The sequence below is a fragment of the Engraulis encrasicolus genome, chromosome 18 (genome assembly GCF_034702125.1).
Source record: "Engraulis encrasicolus isolate BLACKSEA-1 chromosome 18, IST_EnEncr_1.0, whole genome shotgun sequence".
In the NCBI taxonomy this organism is placed as follows: Eukaryota; Metazoa; Chordata; class Actinopteri; order Clupeiformes; family Engraulidae; genus Engraulis; species Engraulis encrasicolus.
In genome coordinates, this window is record NC_085874.1 from 3,052,129 (window position 1) to 3,076,247 (window position 24,119).

Here is a 24,119-nt window from a genome sequence, read left to right on the forward strand (position 1 = left end):
TGTTGTTAGTTTGGTTAGGTTTCGCTTGTGCACTCCAGAGCAATCACACAACATGCACAAAAACACCAGCTGGGACACAACCTCACTTTCATGTTCAAATCAAGTCACCACTCCTCTCATTCTCCCACTCCCACACAGAGACCACTTTGGGAATGGACATTACTCCCCAGGACACTGGCACATTCATTCACAAGTCTTTTACATCGGGTCCAAAGATACCTATATGAGGGTATTATAAGGGACAGAGAAGTTTTCTGTATATTACCGTATTCTGCGGCACTGAAGATATGCCCAAACAGAATGAATGTTTGTCCAATCAGTATCTGGATTGAAATGGTTCCACCTAGAACAACATGCACACATACACACACTCACATCTGGCCAGCATTCACACATCTTACAAACAGTTTTTCCACATTAACATAACACAAAGACATATGAAATAGATCAAACATTGTTAAGAGACATAAAGTTGTCTTAGTTACTATTTAAGCTCGTTGCCTGTTCATTAATCAATCAGAATAGACATAATTTAATTTTTGTTTTTCGCCTATGTTAGGCCTATTAACTCATCACGTTTTGATCCACACCCTATCTTTTCACACACTTCTCCCACTGTTCACATACTTTTTTCTGCTCCTCGTTCATCCTTATGTGGTAATAACTCATCCAGTTTTGATCCACGTCACATCTTTTCACATACTTTTCCCACTGTTCACATACTTTTCCATACTTCCACTTCTGACACCAATTCCATACTTCCATAGATAAAACACACACTTCACTTGTCATCTGATGTCACTTGATATCAGCCTTTCAACACCTCGATCTACAGATCCTCCTCCACGCTCCACCTTAATCAATGCACACATTCTGTTGTCAACAAATTAGTCACACCAATTTCCCTATAAAATTGTACGTACTTCACACAAACTTCACACAAAACAAACTGCTTCTTATTAGTGCTACTGCTTATACACATATTAAGGGGGGGGGGCTAAAAGTGCCCGCACCAACTTTGATGTCGTATAATTCCTTAACGACTTAAGCTATGACTACGAAACTTTGTGACTTTTCCTAACATTTAGTTGGCTACAGTTAGGTACCGAAAGATTAGGTTTATCATTTTTTTCTGTTGCCATGGCAACGGTTTTCTGACAGGTATGTCTGACCAAAAATCACTTAACCATATCTATGATGCCATATATTTTCACATTTTTTGTTATTTCCATTAGCATCAGACAACTTTGTGAGCATTTAAGTGGTTTGAAGCATAAAATCATTAAAATTTAAGTGCATTACCTAAATTTGTTGGAAAATCCATTATGGCGAGATTTTGGACATAATAACATAATGATGTCATAATGACGTCATAATAATAGATAATTACACAAAAATTATGTAATTCATAGATGTCCATATGTAGATCATCTCCCCCAAGTTTCGTAGTCATACTGTATTCCGTTCATGAGTTATGAGGGGGGGGGTCAAAAGGAATGGCAAAAAAGCCCAGTCTGAATAGGGTTAATACTGGTCAGGAAGAACTTATCCGAAGGGAAAATTATCATACAGATTTCAGTTCGCAAGTACATCCATTCTCACAATCAATCATTCGTACAGGACACACAGTCAGCCATATCAACGGACTCACAATAATCACATTCCCACTCATTCCCGCTCTCCCACCTTACTGTCCCACCACAGCCTGCCATCCACACAAATATTGGTCAGCCGCCAACCCTTCTTGGTAGCCACTGACAGTAGGCCCATTCCATGTACCACTTGTCCCAACATAGCCAATACCTGCCACACCAATACTTGACCAACAGCCAAATCCACCTGGTAGCCACTGACACTAGGCCTGCATATACCACCTTAGCCTACTTGTCCCAACGTAGCTAATACCTGCCACACCAATACAGTATTTGACCAACAGTCAAATCCACCTGGTAGCCACTGACACTAGGCCTATTCCATATAGGCTACCACCTTAGCCTATTTGTCCCAACGTAGCCAATACCTGCCACACCAATACTTGACCAACAGCCAAATCCACCTGGTAGCCACTGACACTAGGCCTATTCCATATACCACCTTAGCCTACTTGTTCCAACGTAGCCAATACCTGCCACACCAATATTGGCATAGGCCTACCGCCAACCCTTCTGGCAGCCACTATGACAGAATTCCAAACAGACAGATTTCAAGGACAGACAACACACGACACACAGAGAAACATGTAATGGGCACACAAAGCTATATACATGACCGGTCTGCCACACGCACTAAGATGGTGGCAATGTCACTGCTAAGTATTCAGATCACACAGCAAAACACGTCAGCAGGCCCCTAGTAATCCACCATGAATCACTATGCAGAACAAAGACCATAGCCTATCACACATTTATTCCTCACCGTGTGGAGGCCTACGTATTAACATAGGCCTATACACAGTGGGCTCTAGAGTCTTTAGTTAAATGGCCAGGTATCCTCAGTCAATTTATTCTTTAAAAAAGGCTGTCCTATAGGTAGACCGACAGACTTAAATTAATGATACACTAACTATGGAGAATTTTGTCAAAACGGTTTCTCCTCACCATGTTTAAGCCGGCTTTCTGTCAGTCCCCCATCCGAAACGCCCTCCTCTGCTCCCGCAAAAACGCTGCACTATCTGGGACACGTTCGGGGTCACCAAGTTGTAAGAATTGTGTTCACAGGTGGAAGATAGGCACAGAGGCAGAGATTTGCCAATCATGTTCAGAGTTTACTGAGGATACGCAGGTCATTACAACAATACAGCTTAAACAGTCATATCATCGTAGAAAGGCGCATTTCTGCCCTCCAAGTGTCTGTAAGGTAGTTTTATTGAACTTCTCTTGTCAGTTTTGATTGGCTGTCCTGATCGGGTGATCCTGACAGAAGTTACAGAGTAGCTTCAGAGACTTTCATGATACATTTGTAGCATACCTTAACAATGGCTTAGTGTGTCTGAACGTACTCTGTAGCCTCTGTGTTCTGTTTGTATCAAAAGAGGAATGTTCTTAGGTCTCCCGATAAGAGCACACAAGCTAATGGTCTTGCTAGTATTCTACATTCCTACAAAGGCTATAACATAGGCTGCTAAGGGGTTAAGACTCCGTTTCGATACTTATCTTCTATGGCAATGAAAACTATGCCTCAGGATCTTTCTCCTTAATGTTAAGCAACAATCTCAGGAATCAATGGCCACAGTACTTCTGGGCAAAAGGTTTGATGGAAAATATTCAGGTCTGGCGCCACAGATTTTGGAGTCCACTAAAAACTCAACAGATTTGCCACCTGTTTCTCCCAGCTTGACTCAAGTATTCTAACAGGATGATCAGGCTTTTGTCCCATCACATTTACCCATAGATTATGAATAGCTGTTTATACATTTACATTATTTGCATGTACATTTGCATCCTCCTCCATGACTGAGATATCCTGAGCATTACCGTCCCACTGCACTGCTTCCTTGGGGCGCCATTGAAGGCAGCCCCTTGCACAGGTGAGGCATAAATGCAATTTCGCTGTGTGCAGTGTTCACTTGTGTGCTGTGGAGTGCTGTGTCACAATGACAATGGGAGTTGGAGTTTCCCAATGGGCTTACACTTTTCACTTTCATATGTAATACTCATACTAAGCACCAGGTGGCGACATTACTCCTTTCCCCACACACATACCTCAAGATAAGGCCCAACTTCTTTTTGCCCCCTTTAAGTATTTCCATAATTCTTTAAGGTGATGTACATGCCACCCTCTACATCATGCATAAAAAATGACCTTCATGAATCTGTTATGCTGAAAGTGCACGGTTCATATGCATGTAAGCTAGTCTTTTTGGAGTTAACCACCTAACACAAAAGGCTTCTTCGTTTTCACTTCAACCTGATGGGAGGGAGGATGAATTGGTTGCAAGAGAATTCCTGCTAATTTCAACATACATGCAGTTGTATTGCTCACACTACCCTTCATGTGTTACACAGAATTTTTTGTTCAGCCCTTTTTTAGATCCTGGTAATTCTAATGGATGCATGGTTTGTTTACATTTAACAGTGGCTTAGTGGTTAAGGAGGTATCCCCCTTAGCGCAGAGCCTCTGTTATAACCATATTGTCACCAAAATGGTAACGACCAAGTCTTAATTGGTTACTTAAGACTTCTTGCATGCATTGTCATAACAATGTTGTTATGATGTAGTTGAGTGATTTAAGCAAAGAGTGAATAGGCCCGTCGACGGGTCCATCTCCAGTAAGAGGCTACGTCTTTAAATCAAAGGGTTGCAGGTTAGAATTCCACGCTTCCACTCCGTATCTCATTACATGGCAAGGAACCCATCCACACACTGCTTCAGGGACTGTAGCCAATATTATGTAGCCTACTGCATGTTAAAATCGGCAAGGGTGTGGCAGGGTCAGTTAGATCCTGTATTCATTGACATACAGTCTAAAATGATCAACTGTATGGGGAGCAGTGGGGAGTGGGGAGCACCTCTTCATGGGACAAGAACTTTGTCGTAGAGCAGCAATGTGACAGTTATTCGCCCATTCTTCCTGTTTCCTTCTCAATGGTGCTGACATCAGCAGAGATAACAGGCTAGGTTGTGATGTGAGTGACACACACACCACATCTAAAATAATAATAATAATAATAATAGTAATAATAATAATAATAATAATAAAAAATAAACCTCCAAACTTGAGGGATCACTTTTGGATCTTAAGTGTAGACACAAGAGGTTCCATTCTGAACAGACTAGCACAAAACCGAACTGAATAGAATAGAATAGAATAGAATAGAATAGAATAGAATAGAATAGAATAGAATAGAATAGAATAGCATAGAAAATCTATGCACCAAGAGTAGACCTACAATTTCCTGCTCTTCCCTGGCAATGATTAAAAGGGGGGAGGGAAAAATCTTCCATAAGGTCAACTGCCATCAGTTTTTTTTCTTCCAGCCTTTTCGATTTATAGCCTATTTTTAGGCTAGACTAGTTTATCAATGCAATACCAGTGGGTTATTTTTCCTCCTCCTGGGTTATTCTACGTCTACGCTGTTAGATCTAGTCTGCCTACCCTATCCAAGATTATTAGACCTGCCATAGTATGCTTCTTGACATGGTTGAGAAAATTTAAGTGCTAGGCCTGGGCTGTGTTTCTTAAGGCCCTCCATCACCCTGAAGAGGCACAGCAGCAGGGAGGATAACTTGTATTCTTTCTATAATGTAATATTCCTATCCCAAGCTTTCAGACAACAACATATTTTATGCTTTTCTTTGTCCACCCAGACATTGTCAAAGGCCTTTTCTAGCTCCTTTTTTCTATTGTGAGGGGTTTGTCATAACAAAGACCACGGGCTCGTCCTCCCCCAACCTCACCCTCGCCTACCACAGTTCCCATGGAAACGATATCAGAGCGAGGCAGCTGGTGGAGTTCCCTGTACTCCCTCATCAACGTAGCTTGAATCTAGCAGCCTTGCTAACAAGCTCAGCAAATAATCCTGTTCGAGCCGGGGAGAGGGTAAAGGACGCTGGCTACCCAGAGGAACTAGCACCAGGAATATCACTTTAACAACACGGGATTTAAACACATTTCAATTTCTAATCACACCTTTGGACAACTGGCTACATGTTCCACAAGTGAAAGAAGAGAACAGGGCTTTTACCTAGCCTTTAAAGTGGTATGTATCAAAAATCATAGCTGGTTAGCTGAGGAGCTAGCATTTGTTGTCCTTCGCTTGGTTTTTGCTAGCCCGACTACACTGCGAGCAGGAAAATAATTAACAGTGTGATCAGAAGCCATTTATCTCGCCATGAAATACAAGACACATTATCATAAAAATCACTAGAAACATTGAAATGATTGATAAGTTGTAACGAGTATAATTTCGAAGCGTCGGGGTGGGAATGTAGCTATTGTGTGTAGGGGGAAAGAGAAGGCACAGACCCCATACGGTAACGTTTAATTGTATCAAACTGACAAAGGAAAATTCACTGTGCTGGCCCCAGTATAAGATACAAGTTATATATTTTCCAATTTAGCTATAGGCAATAAAACACGAGATCCCAAGAAATTGCTATGTTTGGATTGGTACCTTTCGTAATAAGCTTTTGTTTAGGACATGTCCTTTCTCCTATTCCAGGAAGTAAAGTAAACCACATTATTTCCAAGCATTTATTTATATAAGACATTGATAACACCGTTACTAGCTTCGTATAGTAATAACCATGCCAGATCATATTCCAAAAGTGAAATATGAAATGAAATGACATTGGGTGTTGTTCTGTTTTATTCACAAACTGTTAAATCCACACAATGGTTTCTTTTCACGTACGGATGTGAAACACTATCTTCGTACCTAATCTACTGTTGAAATTAAGTTCATTTATGACAGGGGGTTATGAAGTATGATACTATTGACAACTGTTGTGCTTCATTGCAAATGTCTTTGTTCATTGTGATAAGAGACAGCTGACAATGTTGTTGACAAAGTTTTCTGCTGTTTAAATCTAGCCTTAAAAGTGTTATCTATCGAAAACACTATGGTTCTTATGGTACTTTTATGAATGCTGTTTTAGGTGACGTTGGCCCTTTTCTACTACTTGTGTATTATTATGTAGTTGTTCTGTATGCTGACAGGATGTATAGGGCGAGAACGCACACGCCGTTCTCTTTGTTTTGTAGCTATGCTCTCTGTACATTTTGCACGTGTCTGAGCGTGTGACTAGGTCCGCTTGGACTCCAGAAAAGCTAGCAGGATCCCCCCTCGCACTTTAATGCTGTTACTCCAGCCATTCCTGATCTCTGAGAAAGTGTGTTATATCGCAATTTAATTGGTAGATAGGCCCATGCATTTCCTGGTGGATACTGTAGGGAAAACTCAAGTTTGGCATACCCTCAACACTTCAGAATTCTGTTATGGCTTAATCAAGTAAATTATTCATGTAGCACATTGAGACAAACGACTTTGCTCATGAATTGCAAACTAGGTGCTTGTTTAAAGATGTCAGAAAGACATGGAAAGGCTATGGAAAGTTGCATCTTCAGGTCTGTGGCAAGTTCATGAACTTCACTATCCATCACAGGTCTTCTGTATTGCACCATTCTTTACCACTATTACTTTAAAGTCCAATGCCCTTTGAAGACGGACTAGAATACATTGACATTGCCCTTTGAAAATCTCATACAAGACCACCTACCTTAGCTATACATTATTCAATGACTTTATAGCCCTAGGCCTATGGATTCAGACTCTTCAAGATTTTCAAGCAAGCGTCACGATAACCTCCTGCATTAGTTATTCAGCAAACCACCAGTAAAATCAGCCGGTTCCGGTTCTGTCCTTTTCCGATTGTGCAAACCTAGAGATGGTACTAAGATCAGACACCATTGAGGCAAATTGCTTCTGTTCCTCAGATGTGAAAGTCCTCCCAGCCTCGTCCCTCCACTGTAAAAATGGAAAAAGAAACACACCCCGGGCGAGCCATGTGGGATTGTGGATTTGGACTGTGACTTGGAAAGGACGTTACCCACCATTTTCTTGCCGTGTGTGTGTGTGTGTGTGTGTGTGTGTGTGTGTGTGTGTGTGTGTGTGTGTGTGTGTGTGTGTGTGTGTGTGTGTGTGTGTGCGCGCGTGTGCGCGCGCGCGTGTGTGTGTTTAGGAGGCCTGTGGTTTTGACATGGCCACATTCTCTTCAACATCACAACTGTTTTCAACTACACACAGTCTCTTAAATTTGTAACTTGAAGTCTCTCTCGTCCATGCATGGCTAGTCCTAATGCCCCATATAGGCTAGCCATACAGTGTGGAGGCCAGGGATGGATGGAGGATAGGGCTGAGGAGTTTGAGGAGCCAAGCAGTGCCACATGGACGCTACATTTCTCACTGTTGTAGTCAGTGGAACACGAATTACGTTCCCACTAAAGCCTAGCACTGATCTGCTTGTTGAGTTCGCTGTGTCGTCGCATCTTTGTTGAGCTCATTCTCAAAGTCGACGTTTGGGAAGCATGGGGCAAGTTCTCCACATTCAAGGGCGTAAAACAAAATGTTTTGCCAAAAAAAAACAATCACTCAATCGAGAAGCCCTATAAAACTTACTTCAACAGCATAAAATAGACTCTGATAGGGCCATAATTCAGAATAAGAAAAGCCCAAAACCCAGAGCAAAGCCTGGCATGCATCGCAACTAGCTATAAATGGACAAGAAGAGGGGCTACGGATATGCATTGCATTGACATATTGGAGCGGTTCGACGTTAAGGTCCATCATTCAGCCATTTCAGCATTCTGCCAAAGTCCATATTGCGCAGGCTAATTCTTCTGCAGTGAAATGTTAATGGGCATCTGAGCGCAGAAGGTCATTGACTCCTGTCTGTCACGGCATGGCGAACAGAGCCTACTTTAGGAGGCTGAAGCAGTGACGCAGGGTTTCCGAGGAAATGGGAATAACAGCACAGTACAGCACAGCACAACACAACACAACACAGCATACATCCTCCCATAGCTGGCTTTGGTCTGATACAGTGCGATACCAGAATAGCCAGTGCTATGTTGCTCCTTCCTTATTTATTCACCACCACCAGGGCTTGCGTGGGCCAAGTTCCTGTCATCGGCCACAAGTTAATGGTCAAGGGTGAGACGTCATAATCGGAAAGAACCATGAATAGCGTCTCCATTAGGTTAAATATGTCAACGTATGGTTTGTGAAGACTCGAAAACCTTTACACATTATTTAGCTCTTCTAATGAAATGGGTGTAACAGACTAGTTGGTGTTTTCTCAGTGTAATTACTAAATGGCAGCCTGTTCGATATTGTGTCTTACAAGAGCTTTTTTTATTGTCATTGTGAGAGCCCCTGCATTGCATTGATGCTTTGGTCCCACTCTTCAGGTAAATGCCATGTTTATAATCCATTACCTTCCGAGTCGACCCATAGACAGTCAAGGGTCATAATTTTCCATCCTAGCCTCTTAGTGCAGATGAGTCAACGGCGTTGACAGGCCTACTCACTCTTTTAGGGAAAACGCTCGATTCCTTCGTAACAACATTTACAAGTCTTTACAAGACCATTTACATTGGTCATTGCCGTTTTGGTCACACGAAGTTTATGACAGACGCTCTGTGCTAACTAGTGGGGGTTAGAAGTCGCCCTATCTGGTTAATATCTCAGAGTTATTAAACAAGTCACGCTTCATGAAGCCCCGTGAAGTCAGCTGCTCTGTGTCCTGAGAGCAGAAAAAGTGCAGATTCTTGCTTTTCTTTCTTCCGTGTCCCTTGTTCCACCCGCTCTGCTGCGGAGGTGAATATTCACTAGGCTGTAATGAGGTGTGGCATGGTATGGCATTGCATGGCCTTGCTGTGTTTCTATCGTCCTCCTCACAACAGGAAGCCTGGCTGCTCACTCATACAAGCTTCCTGTGCCACCACATGCACAAACACACACAAAATCAAACCAACACACAACGCAAACATACACACAAGTGCAAACATACAGTACACACTCTCACACACACACACACTCTCTCTCTCTCTCTCTCTCTCTCTCTCTCTCTCTCTCTCTCTCTCTCTCTCTCTCTCTCTCTCTCTCTCTCTCTCTCTCTCTCTCTCTCACACTCACACACACACACACACACACACACACACACCAACCACGCACAGCAAGGGAGGGAGATTTGGCAGCCGGAATGCCATCTCGGCCTGCTGTGCGGAGAGGGAAAGGTGTGACACCAGCACATTAAGCTTGTGCCACCACACGCAGAGCAGAGCAGAGCAGATCCTCAGTGTTCTGCTGCTATTGGCGATGTGTGTGTGTGTGTGTGTGTGTGTGTGTGTGTGTGTGTGTGTGTGTGTGTGTGTGTGTGTGTGTGTGTGTGTGTGTGTGTGTGTGTGTGTGTGTGTGTGTGTGTGTGTGTGTGTGTGTACATGCCATGTGACCTCAGTGAGAATTAATGCTCAGTGTGTCCATGTCATCCATGCAATGTGCTTTAGTAGTGCAAGGCGACGGTTTGTTTTTGCAATCCAATTAATATCTTGTGACGCTCAGGCACGCAATCTCACACTTACCTAAACATAATATCATTAATTGTTACAACCTGCTTTGTGCTGTAGAGGCACAGTGTACAGTACCTTCTATTCATCGAGACGGACAAAAGTTTCACATAAAAACAAATGTGCATGCACCTGTAACTGAGCTGTACCAATAATTGGCTTGATATGAAATGAACAGGCAACCATGATCCTCCTTTGCATAACGACAACATCTCAAAAGACATTAGTTGTAAGCAACTGGACTTCTGTTTCAGCTTGTGTTTTTATCCCCCCCCCCCCTGCAATACAGTACTCTTCTCTACGATGAGCTCTTGAGTAGTACCCCAGTAACACCTTTTCTATTAGCTGCACTGCTCGGGGGCGTAGCTGGCATGGAGAGGTGAATGAGAGGAGCTCAGTGCCTGCAGCATGCTGCTCCTAGATTAGAGCGGCTCTCCTCAAGTGGGGTGCTGCTGCTGCTGCTGCTGCTGCTCAGCCTGTCTCTGAACCCCTCTGAACTCTGGTCTGTCAATCTCAATCTAGCTGGCCATTTGTTTATCTTTTGTCTTGTCTGTCTGTCTTTTTGTCTGTTTGTCTGTCTGTCTGCCTCTCTCCCTCTCTCCTCTCCTCTCCTCTTTTCTTCCGTTGTCCTGCCTGTGTGTGTGTGTGTGTGTGTGTGTGTGTGTGTGTGTGTGTGTGTGTGTGTGTGTGTGTGTGTGTGTGTGTGTGTGTGTGTGTGTGTGTGTGTGTGTGTGTGTCTTGCCTGAACATGTCTCATCATAACCCTCACCAGGCCCCCGTGTCCCGACCCCTCCCAGCCCCAGTCTGCTCTGCTCTTGGCAGCAGCGCAATTCATTTCCCTCTGAAGCAACACACACACACACACACACACACACACACACACACACACACACACACACACACACACACACACACACACACACACACACACACACACACACATACACACACACAGCAAGTCATCTGGTGTTGAGGAAACCTCACCCTAGAAATAGCAGTACTCTCCAAATGGCCATATCAGGCATGGACAGGACACGGAGGCAATTTGCTGTTTTATTGAGTTTTAAGTGATCTGGTGGAAAGGAAAGCGGCCTGCTTCGGTCATGCACTCTGCGGTAAATTATGGCTAGTTACAGTTACAGTATTTCTCCTTGTATGATGCAAATAAAATTGTGTTTTTACAGTGTGAAAGTGCGTAGCTTAATCTTTTTAAAATTATTATTATTTTTGGCAAACCCTGAAAGCATGAGGAGTGTATTATCCAGTCTGAATGTCAATAACTCACCATTTACCAAGCAGACTCTCTCCCTCTGACAGGTCGAGCCTGTTTTTTTGTTTTGTTTTTTTTTACAGATATGTAATTGCTTGTGTCATCATCATAGCTTCTGTGTTTGTCATCTTTGTATCTGTATATAGCGCTTGGAATAAGTTACAAGTGTAAAACCATGAATGCATTTGTGATGAGAAAAAAATAGGCTGTCTTTATACATTAACTGTATCCTGTAACTGTAACTGTATCTGTTATATTATAAAACAGTATTTTCACCAAGTAATTGTATTTATAATATAAAGAATTCGCAGATTTTGTTAAGTGTTTGGACTGAGGGTTCTTTGCGTCTAACTCTTCAAGTGTATATATCTGTCAGCAAGAATGATTTGTCCATAAATGTCACGTAAATGGACACAACTTGTCCCTAAATGTCCATAGTCCAGTGATTGACCAGGTGGCGTACCCCTCTCCTCTCCCCCCCTCCCCTCTCCCCTGTGGCAGGTTGAGGCTGAGCGGACCCCCCTCCACAGCTTGGCAGGCGGTGGGATGAGGAGCGGCGGGATGGCGGCGGCGGTGGCAGCAGCAGAGGTAGTGGAGCCTGGCTCTGTGGCCCCTGGCTGGGACACGCACAAGCACAGGCCCACGTCCAGACACACGCACTGGCACAGGCACAGACACACGCTGGCCCTGCCCCTCATGCTGCTGCTCGCCTGTCTCACCACAGCCAACGCAGGCTACACAGGTAAGAGATACAGAGATCCAGCACATTGCTCTCCTCTCCTCTCCTCTCCTCTACCTGTGCTCTCCTGCCTCCATGTCTATCCTGCCTTGTTGGATATGGACGCTGATGCATGTTTGGAGTTTTGCGTTTACTCTCCTCTTCTCTTCAGTTCTCCTCTTTCTTGTCCTCTCCTGTTCTGGCGGATCATGGACAATAAAGTGCACAACAGCATAGGCACAAACACTTGGGCAGGCACATCTCGGACATAGATCACAATCACACATGCATCCAACGTGCCTGCGCTAGGACAGACACTCACACACAGACATGCATGCTGATACACAGACGTACAGTGCGTTTTCACTCCCACGGCCTTTTCTATCTCGCAGGAAATCCGCCTCAGTTTCAGTAACAGCTGCTAACACACGATTCATAAACACATGCAAACCTCAAAGTGTCTCATATACACACACACACACACACACACACACACACACACACACACACACACACACACACACACACACACACACACACACACACACACACAGATGATCACAGCAGGCCTACTCATAAGGTGCCGGTAAGGGTCACATACAAACACTGTAGGCGGGGAAGTGTCGTCATCCTGGTTAGGGAGAATTGTGTTTTGGACTGGGGCAGGCAGGAGTGGCCCTACTGAGTAGGAACTGGACGTTTGATCTGCTTCAGGGAAATAAAGAGGTTGTTTGCATGCGGTTGAGTGTGTGTGTTTGTGTGTGTGTGCGTGTATGAGATAGAGGGCATGAGTGTGTGTGGTTGCATCTGCGATAAAGACTTGAAATGAGTCTCATTGCTGTTTAAACTGTCTGAGGGTGAAGAATGGCTGGAGGCAGCAGCAGAGGAGACTGCCTCAGATGCGTGTGCGTGTGTGTGGTTATGCACAGCACGCTCAATCTTCCCCTGTGTCATCCCACCCCTCCCCCATCCTGCCCCCTCTATCAGTGTGTGTGTGTGTGTGTGTATGTGTATGTGTGTGTGTGTGTGTGTGTGTGTGTGTGTGTGTGTGTGTGTGTGTGTGTGTGTGTGTGTGTGTGTATGTGTATGTGTGTGTGTGTGTGTGTGTGTGCAGTCATGTGGCGAGGACGAGAGCATTGGTAATGTCCTTGGTAGGGCACTGTGTGAGTGTGATGATGTGATGTGGTATTTCTCTGCGTGTGGCAAGATAGCTTCCAGCACCTCCTCTCTGAGGTGAGGTGAGGCCCGCCCCGCACTCTAATACCTGTAACTAATTCCCGTCCTTATTTAAAGCCTGCTTCATGTTTTATCAGCTATTTTTAGATGACCGGCTGGTCCAGTCACCCTCTGCTTAAACATAGAAGCACACTATGCTTTCTACCGCCTTTTTAAAAAATCTCTACCCTAAATTGTAAAACGACAAAAACAACAAAACAAAAACAAAAAGAAACAGAACACGCTTCACAGTTGTTGCTCACTCACGTGCAACGGCCGCGCTGTCCGTTTGCGTAGGGATACGCCAGGGGCCCGTCAGAGAAACAGAGAGAGAGGGAGGGGAGGGGGAGGGGATGGGGTTGGGGAAGAGAGAGTATGCAAGGACAGTGAGAGAGAGAGAGACGACGACGACGACGACGACGATGATGATGACGGGGGGCTGGGTATGAATGGAGAATCAGCAAGATGGACAGAGAAAGGGGTAGATGAGCAGAGGGAAGGGGAGGAAGAGACAGTCAGGGAGCAAGTGAACAAGGGCAGAGAGAGAGAGAGAGAGAGAGAGAGAGAGCAGCACCTATCCCCTTACGCAATGCAGACCAGACCACCATCGCATTACGTACACGTGCACGCACAGGCACAGAACAGACAGGCGCAGAGATGGATGGATGGATGGATGGGTTGGGGGAGGAGGGCAGATGGAAGAGAGAGAGAGAGAGCAAGAGATCCCACTACACATTAGCAGCCGTTCCTTCCTTGATGTGCAGTGATGGAATATTTGAATGAACTGAACTGGGGGTGTCCAAAGCGTGCACATGGAGATGGTGCGTGTGTAAAGCATTTCATCTGGATGTACGTGTATGTGTGCACCGTTCCCTGCCCCCACCCATTTGCACACATACGCAGGTACATGTACACTACCCTCTCTCTCGTGTCTTTCAGGTCTCTTTGTCCTACCTCCGTTTCTCTTTCTTTTTCTCTTTCTCTTTTGGTCTTTGTCTGTCTGTCACTCGCTCGCTCGCTTGCGCTCTCTCTCTCTCTCTCTCTCTCTCTCTCTCTCTCTCTCTCTCTCTCTCTCTCTCTCTGTCTCTGCCTCTGCCTCTGCCTCTGCCTCTGCCTGCATGTATAATTTACTGTAGCAGATACTGTAGAGTAATCCCTTGGCACCGCCTCACTGTTCACAAAGATTTCTATGAATATTAAATGCACAAATTCCAGTACTCGACTACCAGCTTATGCACGACGCTCCTAAACATACAATTTAAGCTTCATTTTTTCTCTGGGGATAATAAAAATAAAACCGATGTTGTGGAGGCAGGAGTCAACCAAACAACTGTGATTTGCACAAAAGGGGAAAAAAATATGCAAGTGATGTAAGACCTGTGCGTTTTTTTGCAATACAGAACAGTGGGGCTCTTTCCAAAACAGGCTAACACATTTAGCCCCAGCCAATTCTGCTGCATTTCCTAATCAAATCAAGAAGTCTTTCAGTGGCATTTTTTAAAATCATATCAAGCAAAGTCTTTGAGAATATGCCATTCTACACATTCTCAGATAACTTCATCTTTCCAAAAGGAAACCACATTTGCCAGTAGAAAGTGCAGGTGAAGGCAAGCGCTGAATATTAAAGGAGACGTTCTATGTAAAAAAATCAATAGCCTTTTGTGCAAGGTCACTGGATGTTGTTTGTAGGGGTAAAGAAATGAGTGCAGTTGAGCAATGAGGAAGGAACAATGAGTACATTTGATACTACATAAACCCAATGATGAATGGGTAGCTAAGGGAAATGGTGGCAACGGAGGGGTATGAAACTAAATGTTGGCTATTTGATCTAGCCAGCAGTTTTACATTGAACCACTCAGATTGTTTCACAAAGAACTGCATACAGTGTTTATGACACAAGGCATTTGTTAGTTAAGGTGGAAGTTGTGTGGGAAGGTGCTGGTGGAGATCTATACTCTGGAGGGGTTCATAATGGATATGAATGGATGTCAATATATTGTGGTTTTTCATACATTTTCCAATAATTCCACTCTCTATTTAAAATGAATTACTGTCTTCTATTGGGACAACTTGGTGGCAGGCATTTGTTGTTGAGATGGTAAGCTACCTTAAAGCTACGTTCACACACATCGCTACTAGTTAAGTTACTCGCTCAGCGTCAATAAGTCAATAGAATGTCTATGGTATGTGTTCCAGTGAGGTGAGGAGAGTACAAGCAATACGATGTGGCCGGAGATAAAATGATTTTAACTTCGACCAACCAATTGGAATGCAAAGTTCGGATAACTGACGGTACTTCTGGCTTTCCATGAGCGAGTAGGCGAGTGAGCGAGAAGCGGCTAAGGTAGTGAATGTAGCTGAAGTATATAGCGCTGAAAGAAATTTTGCACAGAGGGTACAGCTGTGGTCGCAGTGCTCTTTAACAGCAAGAGGAAGTGAACACTGTAAGCTTCCTGGTTGGTTAGGCAAAGAGAAGTATGCCAGGTGATGTTTGCTCTCCTCTGTTGCACAAGTGAACTGACAGGAAAACCACATGGTCGACCAGACGTCAGTGACATGTTCAGTGGTTTTCAGATGTAACTTCACTCGCGTCATATCCCACCAGCAGAGGCGAGGGCGACGAAGTCACATGTATCTCACCTGTCAGCAACACTGATGTTTGTTTTTGATAACAGATAGCACTTTGTTTAGGCCTCCGATAAATGCCTGCCTGTGTAAGTGATTTGTTTTGTGTGTATTTTACAAATATCTTGTTCAGTACCAGTAAGGCCTTTTACCATTCATGTAGTTATAATAAGCACCTAGTAGGCCTTGATTTGGCTCAACTCACCTCTCACTAAGTTAATATCTCTGACAGTAATTAGGCATACTAGTGTAGTGGATCCTATTCTGAAGTGAATCCTATTCTGAAGTGTTATCTTGTTTTTTTGTTCGGACTGGTAGTATTTGGTATTATGAAAATAAGCGAGCGAGCGAGCAGATGAAACGGATACAGGGTGTACGAAAAAGGAAGAAAGGGGGACAGTTTGTGGTCTTTGGGGTGACGGCGTACCCACTTACAATAAGCTGACTTTGTCGGCTCAACATGGGGAAAAAAGTGCCCAACATTGGGCTTCTTTGTTGCTGTTGGGTTTTAGAAACAGACGTGGCAGATGTACAAGGCAGTGCCTTCACAGGAGAATAGTGTGGAGAGTCAGAGAGTGTGTGTGTGTGCGTGTGTGTGTGTGTGTGTGTGTGTGTGTGTGTGTGTGTGTGTGTGTGTGTGTGTGTGTGTGTGTGTGTGTGTGTGTGTGTGCCTGTGTGCCTGTGTGTGTGTGTGTGTGTGTGTGTGTGCCTGTGCAGGCCTTGTGTGTTATTTGGGAGAACAGGAAATAGTTTCCTGCTGAGCCACAGCAGCAGAGTTGAAGTGAGTGTTGTTCAGTCCTGTGGCCTCTCACTGGAAGTTCACCACTTTCCCATCAACCCTTACTGCAGGCAGCAACACACACACGCACACGCACACGCACACGCGCGCGCACACACACACACACACACACCATCACCTCCGATACCGCCCGCCCCCAACCCCCCTTCCTATCCTTCATCCCCCACAGAGTTCCATTGCACAGCCCCCACTATAAACCTCCATCCGTCTGACTGTCCCTCCCCCACAACTCTTCACCACACGCATTGCTGAGTTTCTCCAGACTGGTCGGGGACGGGAGCTACCGCCTTCTACATCCTTTTTAGGAACAGCATGAACCGGATGACCAGGCTTATGCCAAGTGTTGGGAGTAATATTAGAAACAGTCCATGAAGCAACGGTACTGTTAGAAACGCTCCATTGCTGTTATTTTTACAAACGGGTGAAATGAGACCCATTGGAGTTTCCAAATCCCCCATAACCAACACTCCCTCACACACTATCGCCACCTGCCTGATTGGGGTGGATAGCCTCCGTCCTTTAAGAATGATGTGAATGGGATCTGCCGCCAGTAGCATTAGAAACAGCTCATCAATCTTAATTTTGCAATCCGGTTTATAACACATCGGGTTGGTCTCTCAAGCCGCCCTTGAACTCTTAAACACAAGCACTTCTGACCTCCTCTAGTCTGTTTAGGCAGATATCCTACGCCTTATAAGGTACATGAACAGGGTGAACAGGCTTATTCCAGTGTTGTCATAGTTGTATACATACTCTAGAAATACTTCATCAGACAGTGGGAACAAACCGGCGAAAGGAGATCCTGTGTCAGGCTTAGTGTGAAAGAAGGTTTGGTGTTGCTAAGTATTTTGAAAATCTATTCTCCTCGGATAAGGGTCAATAGAGTTGTCGTTTTTTTTTAGTAGCAAACGTCAGGTAGTACAACCACAGGTAATGCCCATAAATTAATTTGATGATTGGTAATAAGCAATGAATATGCTTCTTAGATTATCAAGTAAAAGCGAAAGAAAAAAAGAATGATTCCATACAATAGTTACAATAGAATTAGCTGTGGTTGCACCACCCTGACGTCTTCTACTACAAAGACGTCATTGACTCATACAGTATGTGCAACAGGAGTACATAACGAATTGATAATAATTGCATAATTGCAGTATTTTCTGTCCAAAACTACCTCTAGTCAGTGTGTATCGATTAGTTAGGACTATTTAAGCTGGGAGAGATGTGTTTCTAAGGTGGCTGTCCTCATTACAAGGCACTGGTTCAACATTGAACTAAGCTGCCATTAGTTAACATACGAAATGAAACCATCATCATCTCAGTTGTATGATTTTGCATTTAGTGTTTTAATATAGCCTCAGCACACATTAGGGTTGTGTCTGTAGTCACGGGGCAGGCACGGCATGGCACGACTCTGCTGACGGCTGTGCTTGGCGAGCTTATATCCGCGGGGGAAAAGGGCAAAGCCATCATAAATACGAGGTGCTAATTAACCTGTGGCCTGCCTTTGATTACGCAGCCTGCTTCACTCCAGCACACTCACACAAGGCCAGCCGCTGCGGCTGCTGCTGCTGCTGCTGTTGACTCTGAAGCTGAATGTGTGTGTGCAATTGCATTCTGTTTGATGACGGCCAATTAAAAAAAGGAAACGGCGTCGTTAAGCAGCAGATGTGGTTTGGCTTTCGCTTGCACGTTCCTCCTCCTCCTTCTTGTTCTTCTTCTTCTTTGCTGTAGTTTGATGATGATGGTTTACAGACATCATTCGCAAGGCAGGCAATAGAAAGCCAAGCAGGAAACCAGGTGCTTATTGTGCAGATTTGCATCGTGTGTGTGTGTGTGTGTGTGTGTGTGTGTGTGTGTGTGTGTGTGTGTGTGTGTGTGTGTGTGTGTGTGTGTGTGTGTGTGTGTGTGTGTGTGTGTGTGTGTGTGTGTGTGTGTGTGCGCGCGCGTGTGTGTGGGCTATAAAGAGGAGCAGAGGATGAATGAGTGAAATGCATTGATTTTGAATTGTGCATCGCAAGACGCTGAGTGTTCACCAGCACAGAACGGGCATCAGCAGAGATTGAGTTGAGAGGAGGCAGGGTGTGAAGAGAAGCAGGCCGTGGTCTCCTAAAGCCCGTTTTTTGCTCAGAAATCAAACTGTCTGCGCTAGGGATGCAAACGATTAACAGATTAATCAACTTTAATCGGTCAATACATTAATCGTTTAAAAAACATTATCGCAATTAATCGACAATTCAACTGACAAGACACGCAAGTGAAATGGGCATGTGAAGAGAGTGTGTGTGAAGAGTGGGAATATTTAAATCACGTTTGGATTAAAGATTTAAAATAGAATGAATTTAAATGTGGTATTTTATCTAAATTTTTTATTAAATTTCTTTAGATTTTTTTTGAGATTTTGGGGGGAAAATGCCGCTTATCAATTAATCGTAAGTCGATCAATAAGGCTATCAACTAAAAATTAATGAATTAATCGATAATTTGCATCCCTAGTCTGCGCGCAATGTTGCAGATAGCCACACAGAGATTTTGCCCCCCTCCGCAGACACTTGGTGTGCACCTCCAAAAATGTGACTCAGACTAGCTACGCAGACAACCGCGGAAGCAGCCACTGTAGTTGGTCACTCTGCGTTCAACAACGAACAACTAGTTCCATGTTCTAGGACCCCAGTGATACAGACGGCGCAAAAATCAAAACTATCTGCGGAGACCTGTGGGCGACAGGCTGCCGCGAGAGCATACACAGCCCTTAGACCTCTGGAAACATACGGACCCAGCTGCAGCACCCCACCCCCTCACATCACCCTCACATCACCTCCAACCAGACTGGGCTACAAACACACTGGAAACTCTGAGTTCACGTGTTAGCCTACGTCTGATATGATAGAATGTGTGGGTGTGTGTTGTTTGCCCACTGCCGGGTCTATTTGTTTTGTTTCACAACCTCAGTTAAACAACCTTTTTGCTGCTGTGTATCATGGTGTAAAGCTTCTATTATCTTGTATTTCCTTCGTGTTTACCGTGCCTATCATCAGTCTGTGTGTCAGTCCTAGTGTGTTTGTCTGCCGTGTGCTGGGAGTGTGTGGGTGGGAGGCGCTTTGTTGGCGCAAGAGGCTGTTTTGGTTTCCTCACACCACCCTGCTTAATGTATTTGGTGGGATAAGGCACTGGTTGTGTGGTCGTCTGGCCCTGTGTTTAGTTAGCATGTGCGTGTGTGTGTTTGTGTATTTGTGTTTTTGGGAGTGCCAGGCCAGTCCAGTGGCTCTCCAGATTGCCTTGCGAGTGGCTGTGTGAAAGGGCCCTCTCTCTCCTCTCTGTCTGTCTCTCTCTCAGGCAACCTGGGTCCTTATGATGAAGCGTGCCCATTCACAGAAAACACACACACACACCACCACCACAGCTGCTCCTGCCTCCTTATCTTGCTGGAGAGCCTGGCAGACTGGTTGGGGGGGATGGGGTTAAGGGGTAGGTAGGGGGTATGGCGCGGGTGTGGGTGGCCATTTAATCATGCCCGGTCTGCCAGGCACAGGCACTGATGCTCCAACCATGCCCTTTGATTCAGAAAAGAGACACACAGATACTGTTTTCAGGCCGACCAGAACGGTGCCCTTGCCTGTGCCCGCATCAGTTTCGCTTGGAACTTAAGTGCTTACCTAGTGCCATCAAACCATCTTCTCCGTTCATACCAGGCTCTGAACCTTTACATATCCTACTATTTGTTACCTGAATGACCTGCTGACGTTCCCTATGTCGTCACAGTTAGCAGAGAAAAAACAAGGGTTTTTTTTCTTATACTTTCTGGTGAACAACGGTTCGAGATAAGGTGCAGGAATGGGCTCTGGCACAGTTCTCTGTCGGCCTGAACTCGCCCAGAGAGAGAGGTATGTGCGGGCCGGGCAGCCAGAATGTTTCCCCTTTTGCCCGGTCTGTCTTGAAATGCAGGCTATGTGATGCTGCTTCATGTGAGGAGAGAGAGAGAGCCATTTGCCATTTTAGGTGCTTAAGCTTATGGCTTATGACTTGTGGTTTGAAAACCAGGCCAAACTGCAGTGGATCTGCCTCAGGGACGTGTGGTACCTCAAGGACCTCAGGAGGAACCCGTGGAACCAATTAGCATCTCCAGTAGTAGAAGGGGGCAGCATCTGAAGATGGCCGGGCCTATGTGGCCTCTGTGTGCATGCGATCAGGCTGCGCAACTGAGGACATGGCTGGCAGAGATTTGACTGTCTTGTCTGTCTCTCTGTCTGTCTCTCTGTCTCTCTGTCTGTCTCTCTCTCTCTCTCTCTCTCTCTCTCTCTCTCTCTCTCTCTCTCTCTCTCTCTCTCTCTCTCTCTCTCTCTCTAACTCTCTCTCTAACTCTCTCTCTCTCTCTCTCTCTCTCTCTCTCTCTCTCTCTCTCTCTCTCTCTCAGGTTGTGCGCAGGGCTCTAAATTAAGACCAGCCAACTGGCCAAATTCTGTTGAAATGTAAGTTTTGGCTGGTAGAAAATAAAGCTTTCTAGCGGCTCTGACCCGTTACTGTAGTGAGTGTGTCTAATCTAATATCCAGTTTGGTTGGTGATGAAAAAAGTGAATTGAGAGCCCTGGTTCTACTACAGTATGTGTCCCCTGTCCAGCAGTTAGCCCTTGGCTTGAATGAAGTCTATGGTAGGGTGGTGTAGCATTCGGCGCGTTGGAGTTAATGGGCAAGGAGTCATCATTACCACAGTGTTGTTTGCTGCACCTCAGGGTGCTTGGCTTATCCATTCTCTGTTTCCTTTTTTTTACCCCATGGGAGAATCCAACACTGCCTCCTACTCTGCTGCTCCGCTGACCATGATGGGCCAAAAAACAGCGTGTCAGTCCCCCGGGGGAAGTGGGTTTGTGCAGAAACCAATCCAGGGTTGGCTGGTGTGGGGATCCGAGTGGTAGGCCTAATGAATTGTCTTGGCCAGCAAAGGCCTCGCTGACGACTCAGTTAAGAGTGGCCTGACAGAGAGCAGAGCAGAGGAGTGGAGAGCAGAGCAGGCCGACGAGGAGCAATACTGAAGGCCTGATTGAAAGTGCTCCCACTAATGAGTATTCTAAATTTAGCAGCTCCGCGTCCCGAGTCCCGGTCGCTTGTCTGTCTTGTCTGTCTAATGCCTTCCCCCATCCTTCCCGAGAGGTAGAGGGAGAGGGAGAGAGAGAGTGAGCGGAAGATTACTACTGACCCAGACGAAAGCTCTGCTTGAAAAAACAAACACCAATCAAGGGGGAGTTATTGAAACCCCTGAAACCACACAATAGCATGTGAGCCTACAAGAAAATCTAAAAACAGCCGTGGCTTCAAAAGTCTGAAACTACCAGGCACGGTTTGCTTAATGAAAGGGAGAACAAGTAGCAGACCACACAGAGTGAAGGTCATCAAGTCTGGAGGAAGAAAATTGCATGGCATCCACCATCAAAATTCAAAAGGCACCAAATAGGCATGCGCTGGAGTGACACCTTAACACAAATACAAATGCAGCCTATGGTGCAGAGCGACTGTGGGACTGCAGCAACTCTCTCAATTTTCATGTTATGCTATGTTGATTTTCTTCTATGTCACCATTCTATGCCATGGTACTAATCAATGAACAGATTTTGCCCAACATCACCTAGGGTCAGAGTCAAGATTGTTTAACTGATCCACATACCGTGGCAATTTCAGAACACTATGTTCATCACGGTCGGTCAGATTTATTTTGTTGACAGACAGACGGGCAGATAAATGCAGGTAAAAACAAAAACTGATGCAACAACCTTTACTCAACCCAGCATACTTACGCAAGCTACCTGTCATGCATGACAAAAACCTGCATGCAACAGCAGTATCTCTACACAGAAAGACATAACACGTATGAAAACAGACAACAGCAAGCTCCAGCAGCATATTGTATAAGTCTCAGTCAGTGACTGTCTTGTTCTGTTCTGTCCTGTCGTGACGTGTCATGCCAGTGCATGCTCAGCTGAGCTGAGCTGAGTTGGGTGGGTAACATTCAGTCAGTCTGCCGTCACGGCACCCAGGGCTGGATTACTGCATGGGCCTACCCTGCCCAGACCCAGGGGCCCAAGAGTCAAGAGGGGCCCTGAGGCCAAAGCCTCTAATATTTCTATTCTCATGTCGCATTAAAATCACTCTTTTTTTACCAACTGAATTTTCAGATTTTGTTCAGGGAACATCCCCCCCAAAACCCCAAAAAACGTAAACCCTCTCATCTGACCTAAAACCCTGAACAGTGTTGTAAACTAGGGAGAGCTTTTGAGGGGAGGGGGGCTTTCTTCTTGTCTGGCACAGGGGCCCCATGGAATCCTAATCAGTCCCTGTGGGCACCACCATCACCATGTGGAGCAGCGGCAGCAGCACATTCTGTCCTGTTCCCATCCCTGCCTCGGTCTATTGTGGGTGCCAGTGCCAAGGCAGTGGCAGTGCTGAAGTGAAGCCCCCCACAGGTGTTAAGACCATGGCCTGATGTACGAGCTCTCTGTCACTGATACTCTGCTCTCTCCACTGGGCTGCCTGCCTGTCTCTATTGTCTACTGCTGTGTGGACTCCTCTTGGGTGCTCACTGACTTTCTCCTCCCTGCCCTTTGTTTGTCTTTGTCGTCTTTTTTTGCTTCTCTCTCTCTCTCTCTCTCTCTCTCTCTCTCTCTCTCTCTCTCTCTCTCTCTCTCTCTCTCTCTCTCTCTCTCTCTTTCTCCTCTCCTACTCTTTCTTCACACACACACACACACACACACACACACACACACACACACACACACACACACACACACACACACACACACACACACACAAATATCCTGCTGTCTGTCAAGAAAGAAAATCCTTTCTCTCAAAGCTATACTTCTTCCTTTTTCGCCTCTTTTCTCCTCCTGATTCTTTTCAGCCCTTGAGCTACTCCTTTTCTGAATGTCCTTGATGACCTGTGTGTGTTTGAGCGAGAGACATGTGTGTGAGAGAGCGAGAGACGTGTGTGTGTGTGTGTGTGTGTGTGTGCGCGTGTGTGTGCGCGTGCGTGCGCGTGCGCGCGTGCGTGCGTGTGTGTGTGTGTGTGTGTGTGTGTGTGTGTTGGCCTGGCAGGCCATTCTCCAGTCCTTCTGCTGTGGGTTACTCACAGGCTTCTGCCTGCATAAGAACCCACGTGCCTCATGCCTGCTCTTCTCTTCTCTGTCTGGGAATGTTTATGCTGGAACCTGCCTCTTCAAAGCCAAGTGGAGTGTGTCTGTGTCTGTGTGCGTGCGCATGTCTGTGCATGCATGTGTGTGTGTGTGTGTGCGTGCGTGTGTGTGTGCGTGCATGTGTCCATGGTAACACTTCTCCAAGTCCCACAGTAGATATAGCCTTAGCTTCCATGTCTGCAGCAGACAGAGTTGGGAAATGAAGTGAACCCTCTCTCAGCACTCTGACTCAGCGTATGATG

The 24,119-nt window shown here is 45.4% G+C and overlaps 1 protein-coding gene across 3 annotated transcripts in view; it reads left to right on the forward strand.

Annotated features, from left to right (window-relative positions):
• Window positions 1-5,415: 5,415 nt before the first annotated feature.
• The window catches only part of susd6 (sushi domain containing 6), a 42,754-nt gene continuing 24,050 nt past the window's right edge, over window positions 5,416-24,119 (forward strand). For all 3 annotated transcript variants that reach the window (XM_063222802.1, XM_063222803.1, XM_063222804.1), the window contains exons 1-2: window positions 5,416-5,699; window positions 11,838-12,078. In XM_063222802.1, the coding sequence (XP_063078872.1) occupies window positions 11,883-12,078 (196 nt within the window). In that variant the 5' untranslated portion in view covers window positions 5,416-5,699; window positions 11,838-11,882. The remainder of the gene's footprint in view (window positions 5,700-11,837; window positions 12,079-24,119) is intronic.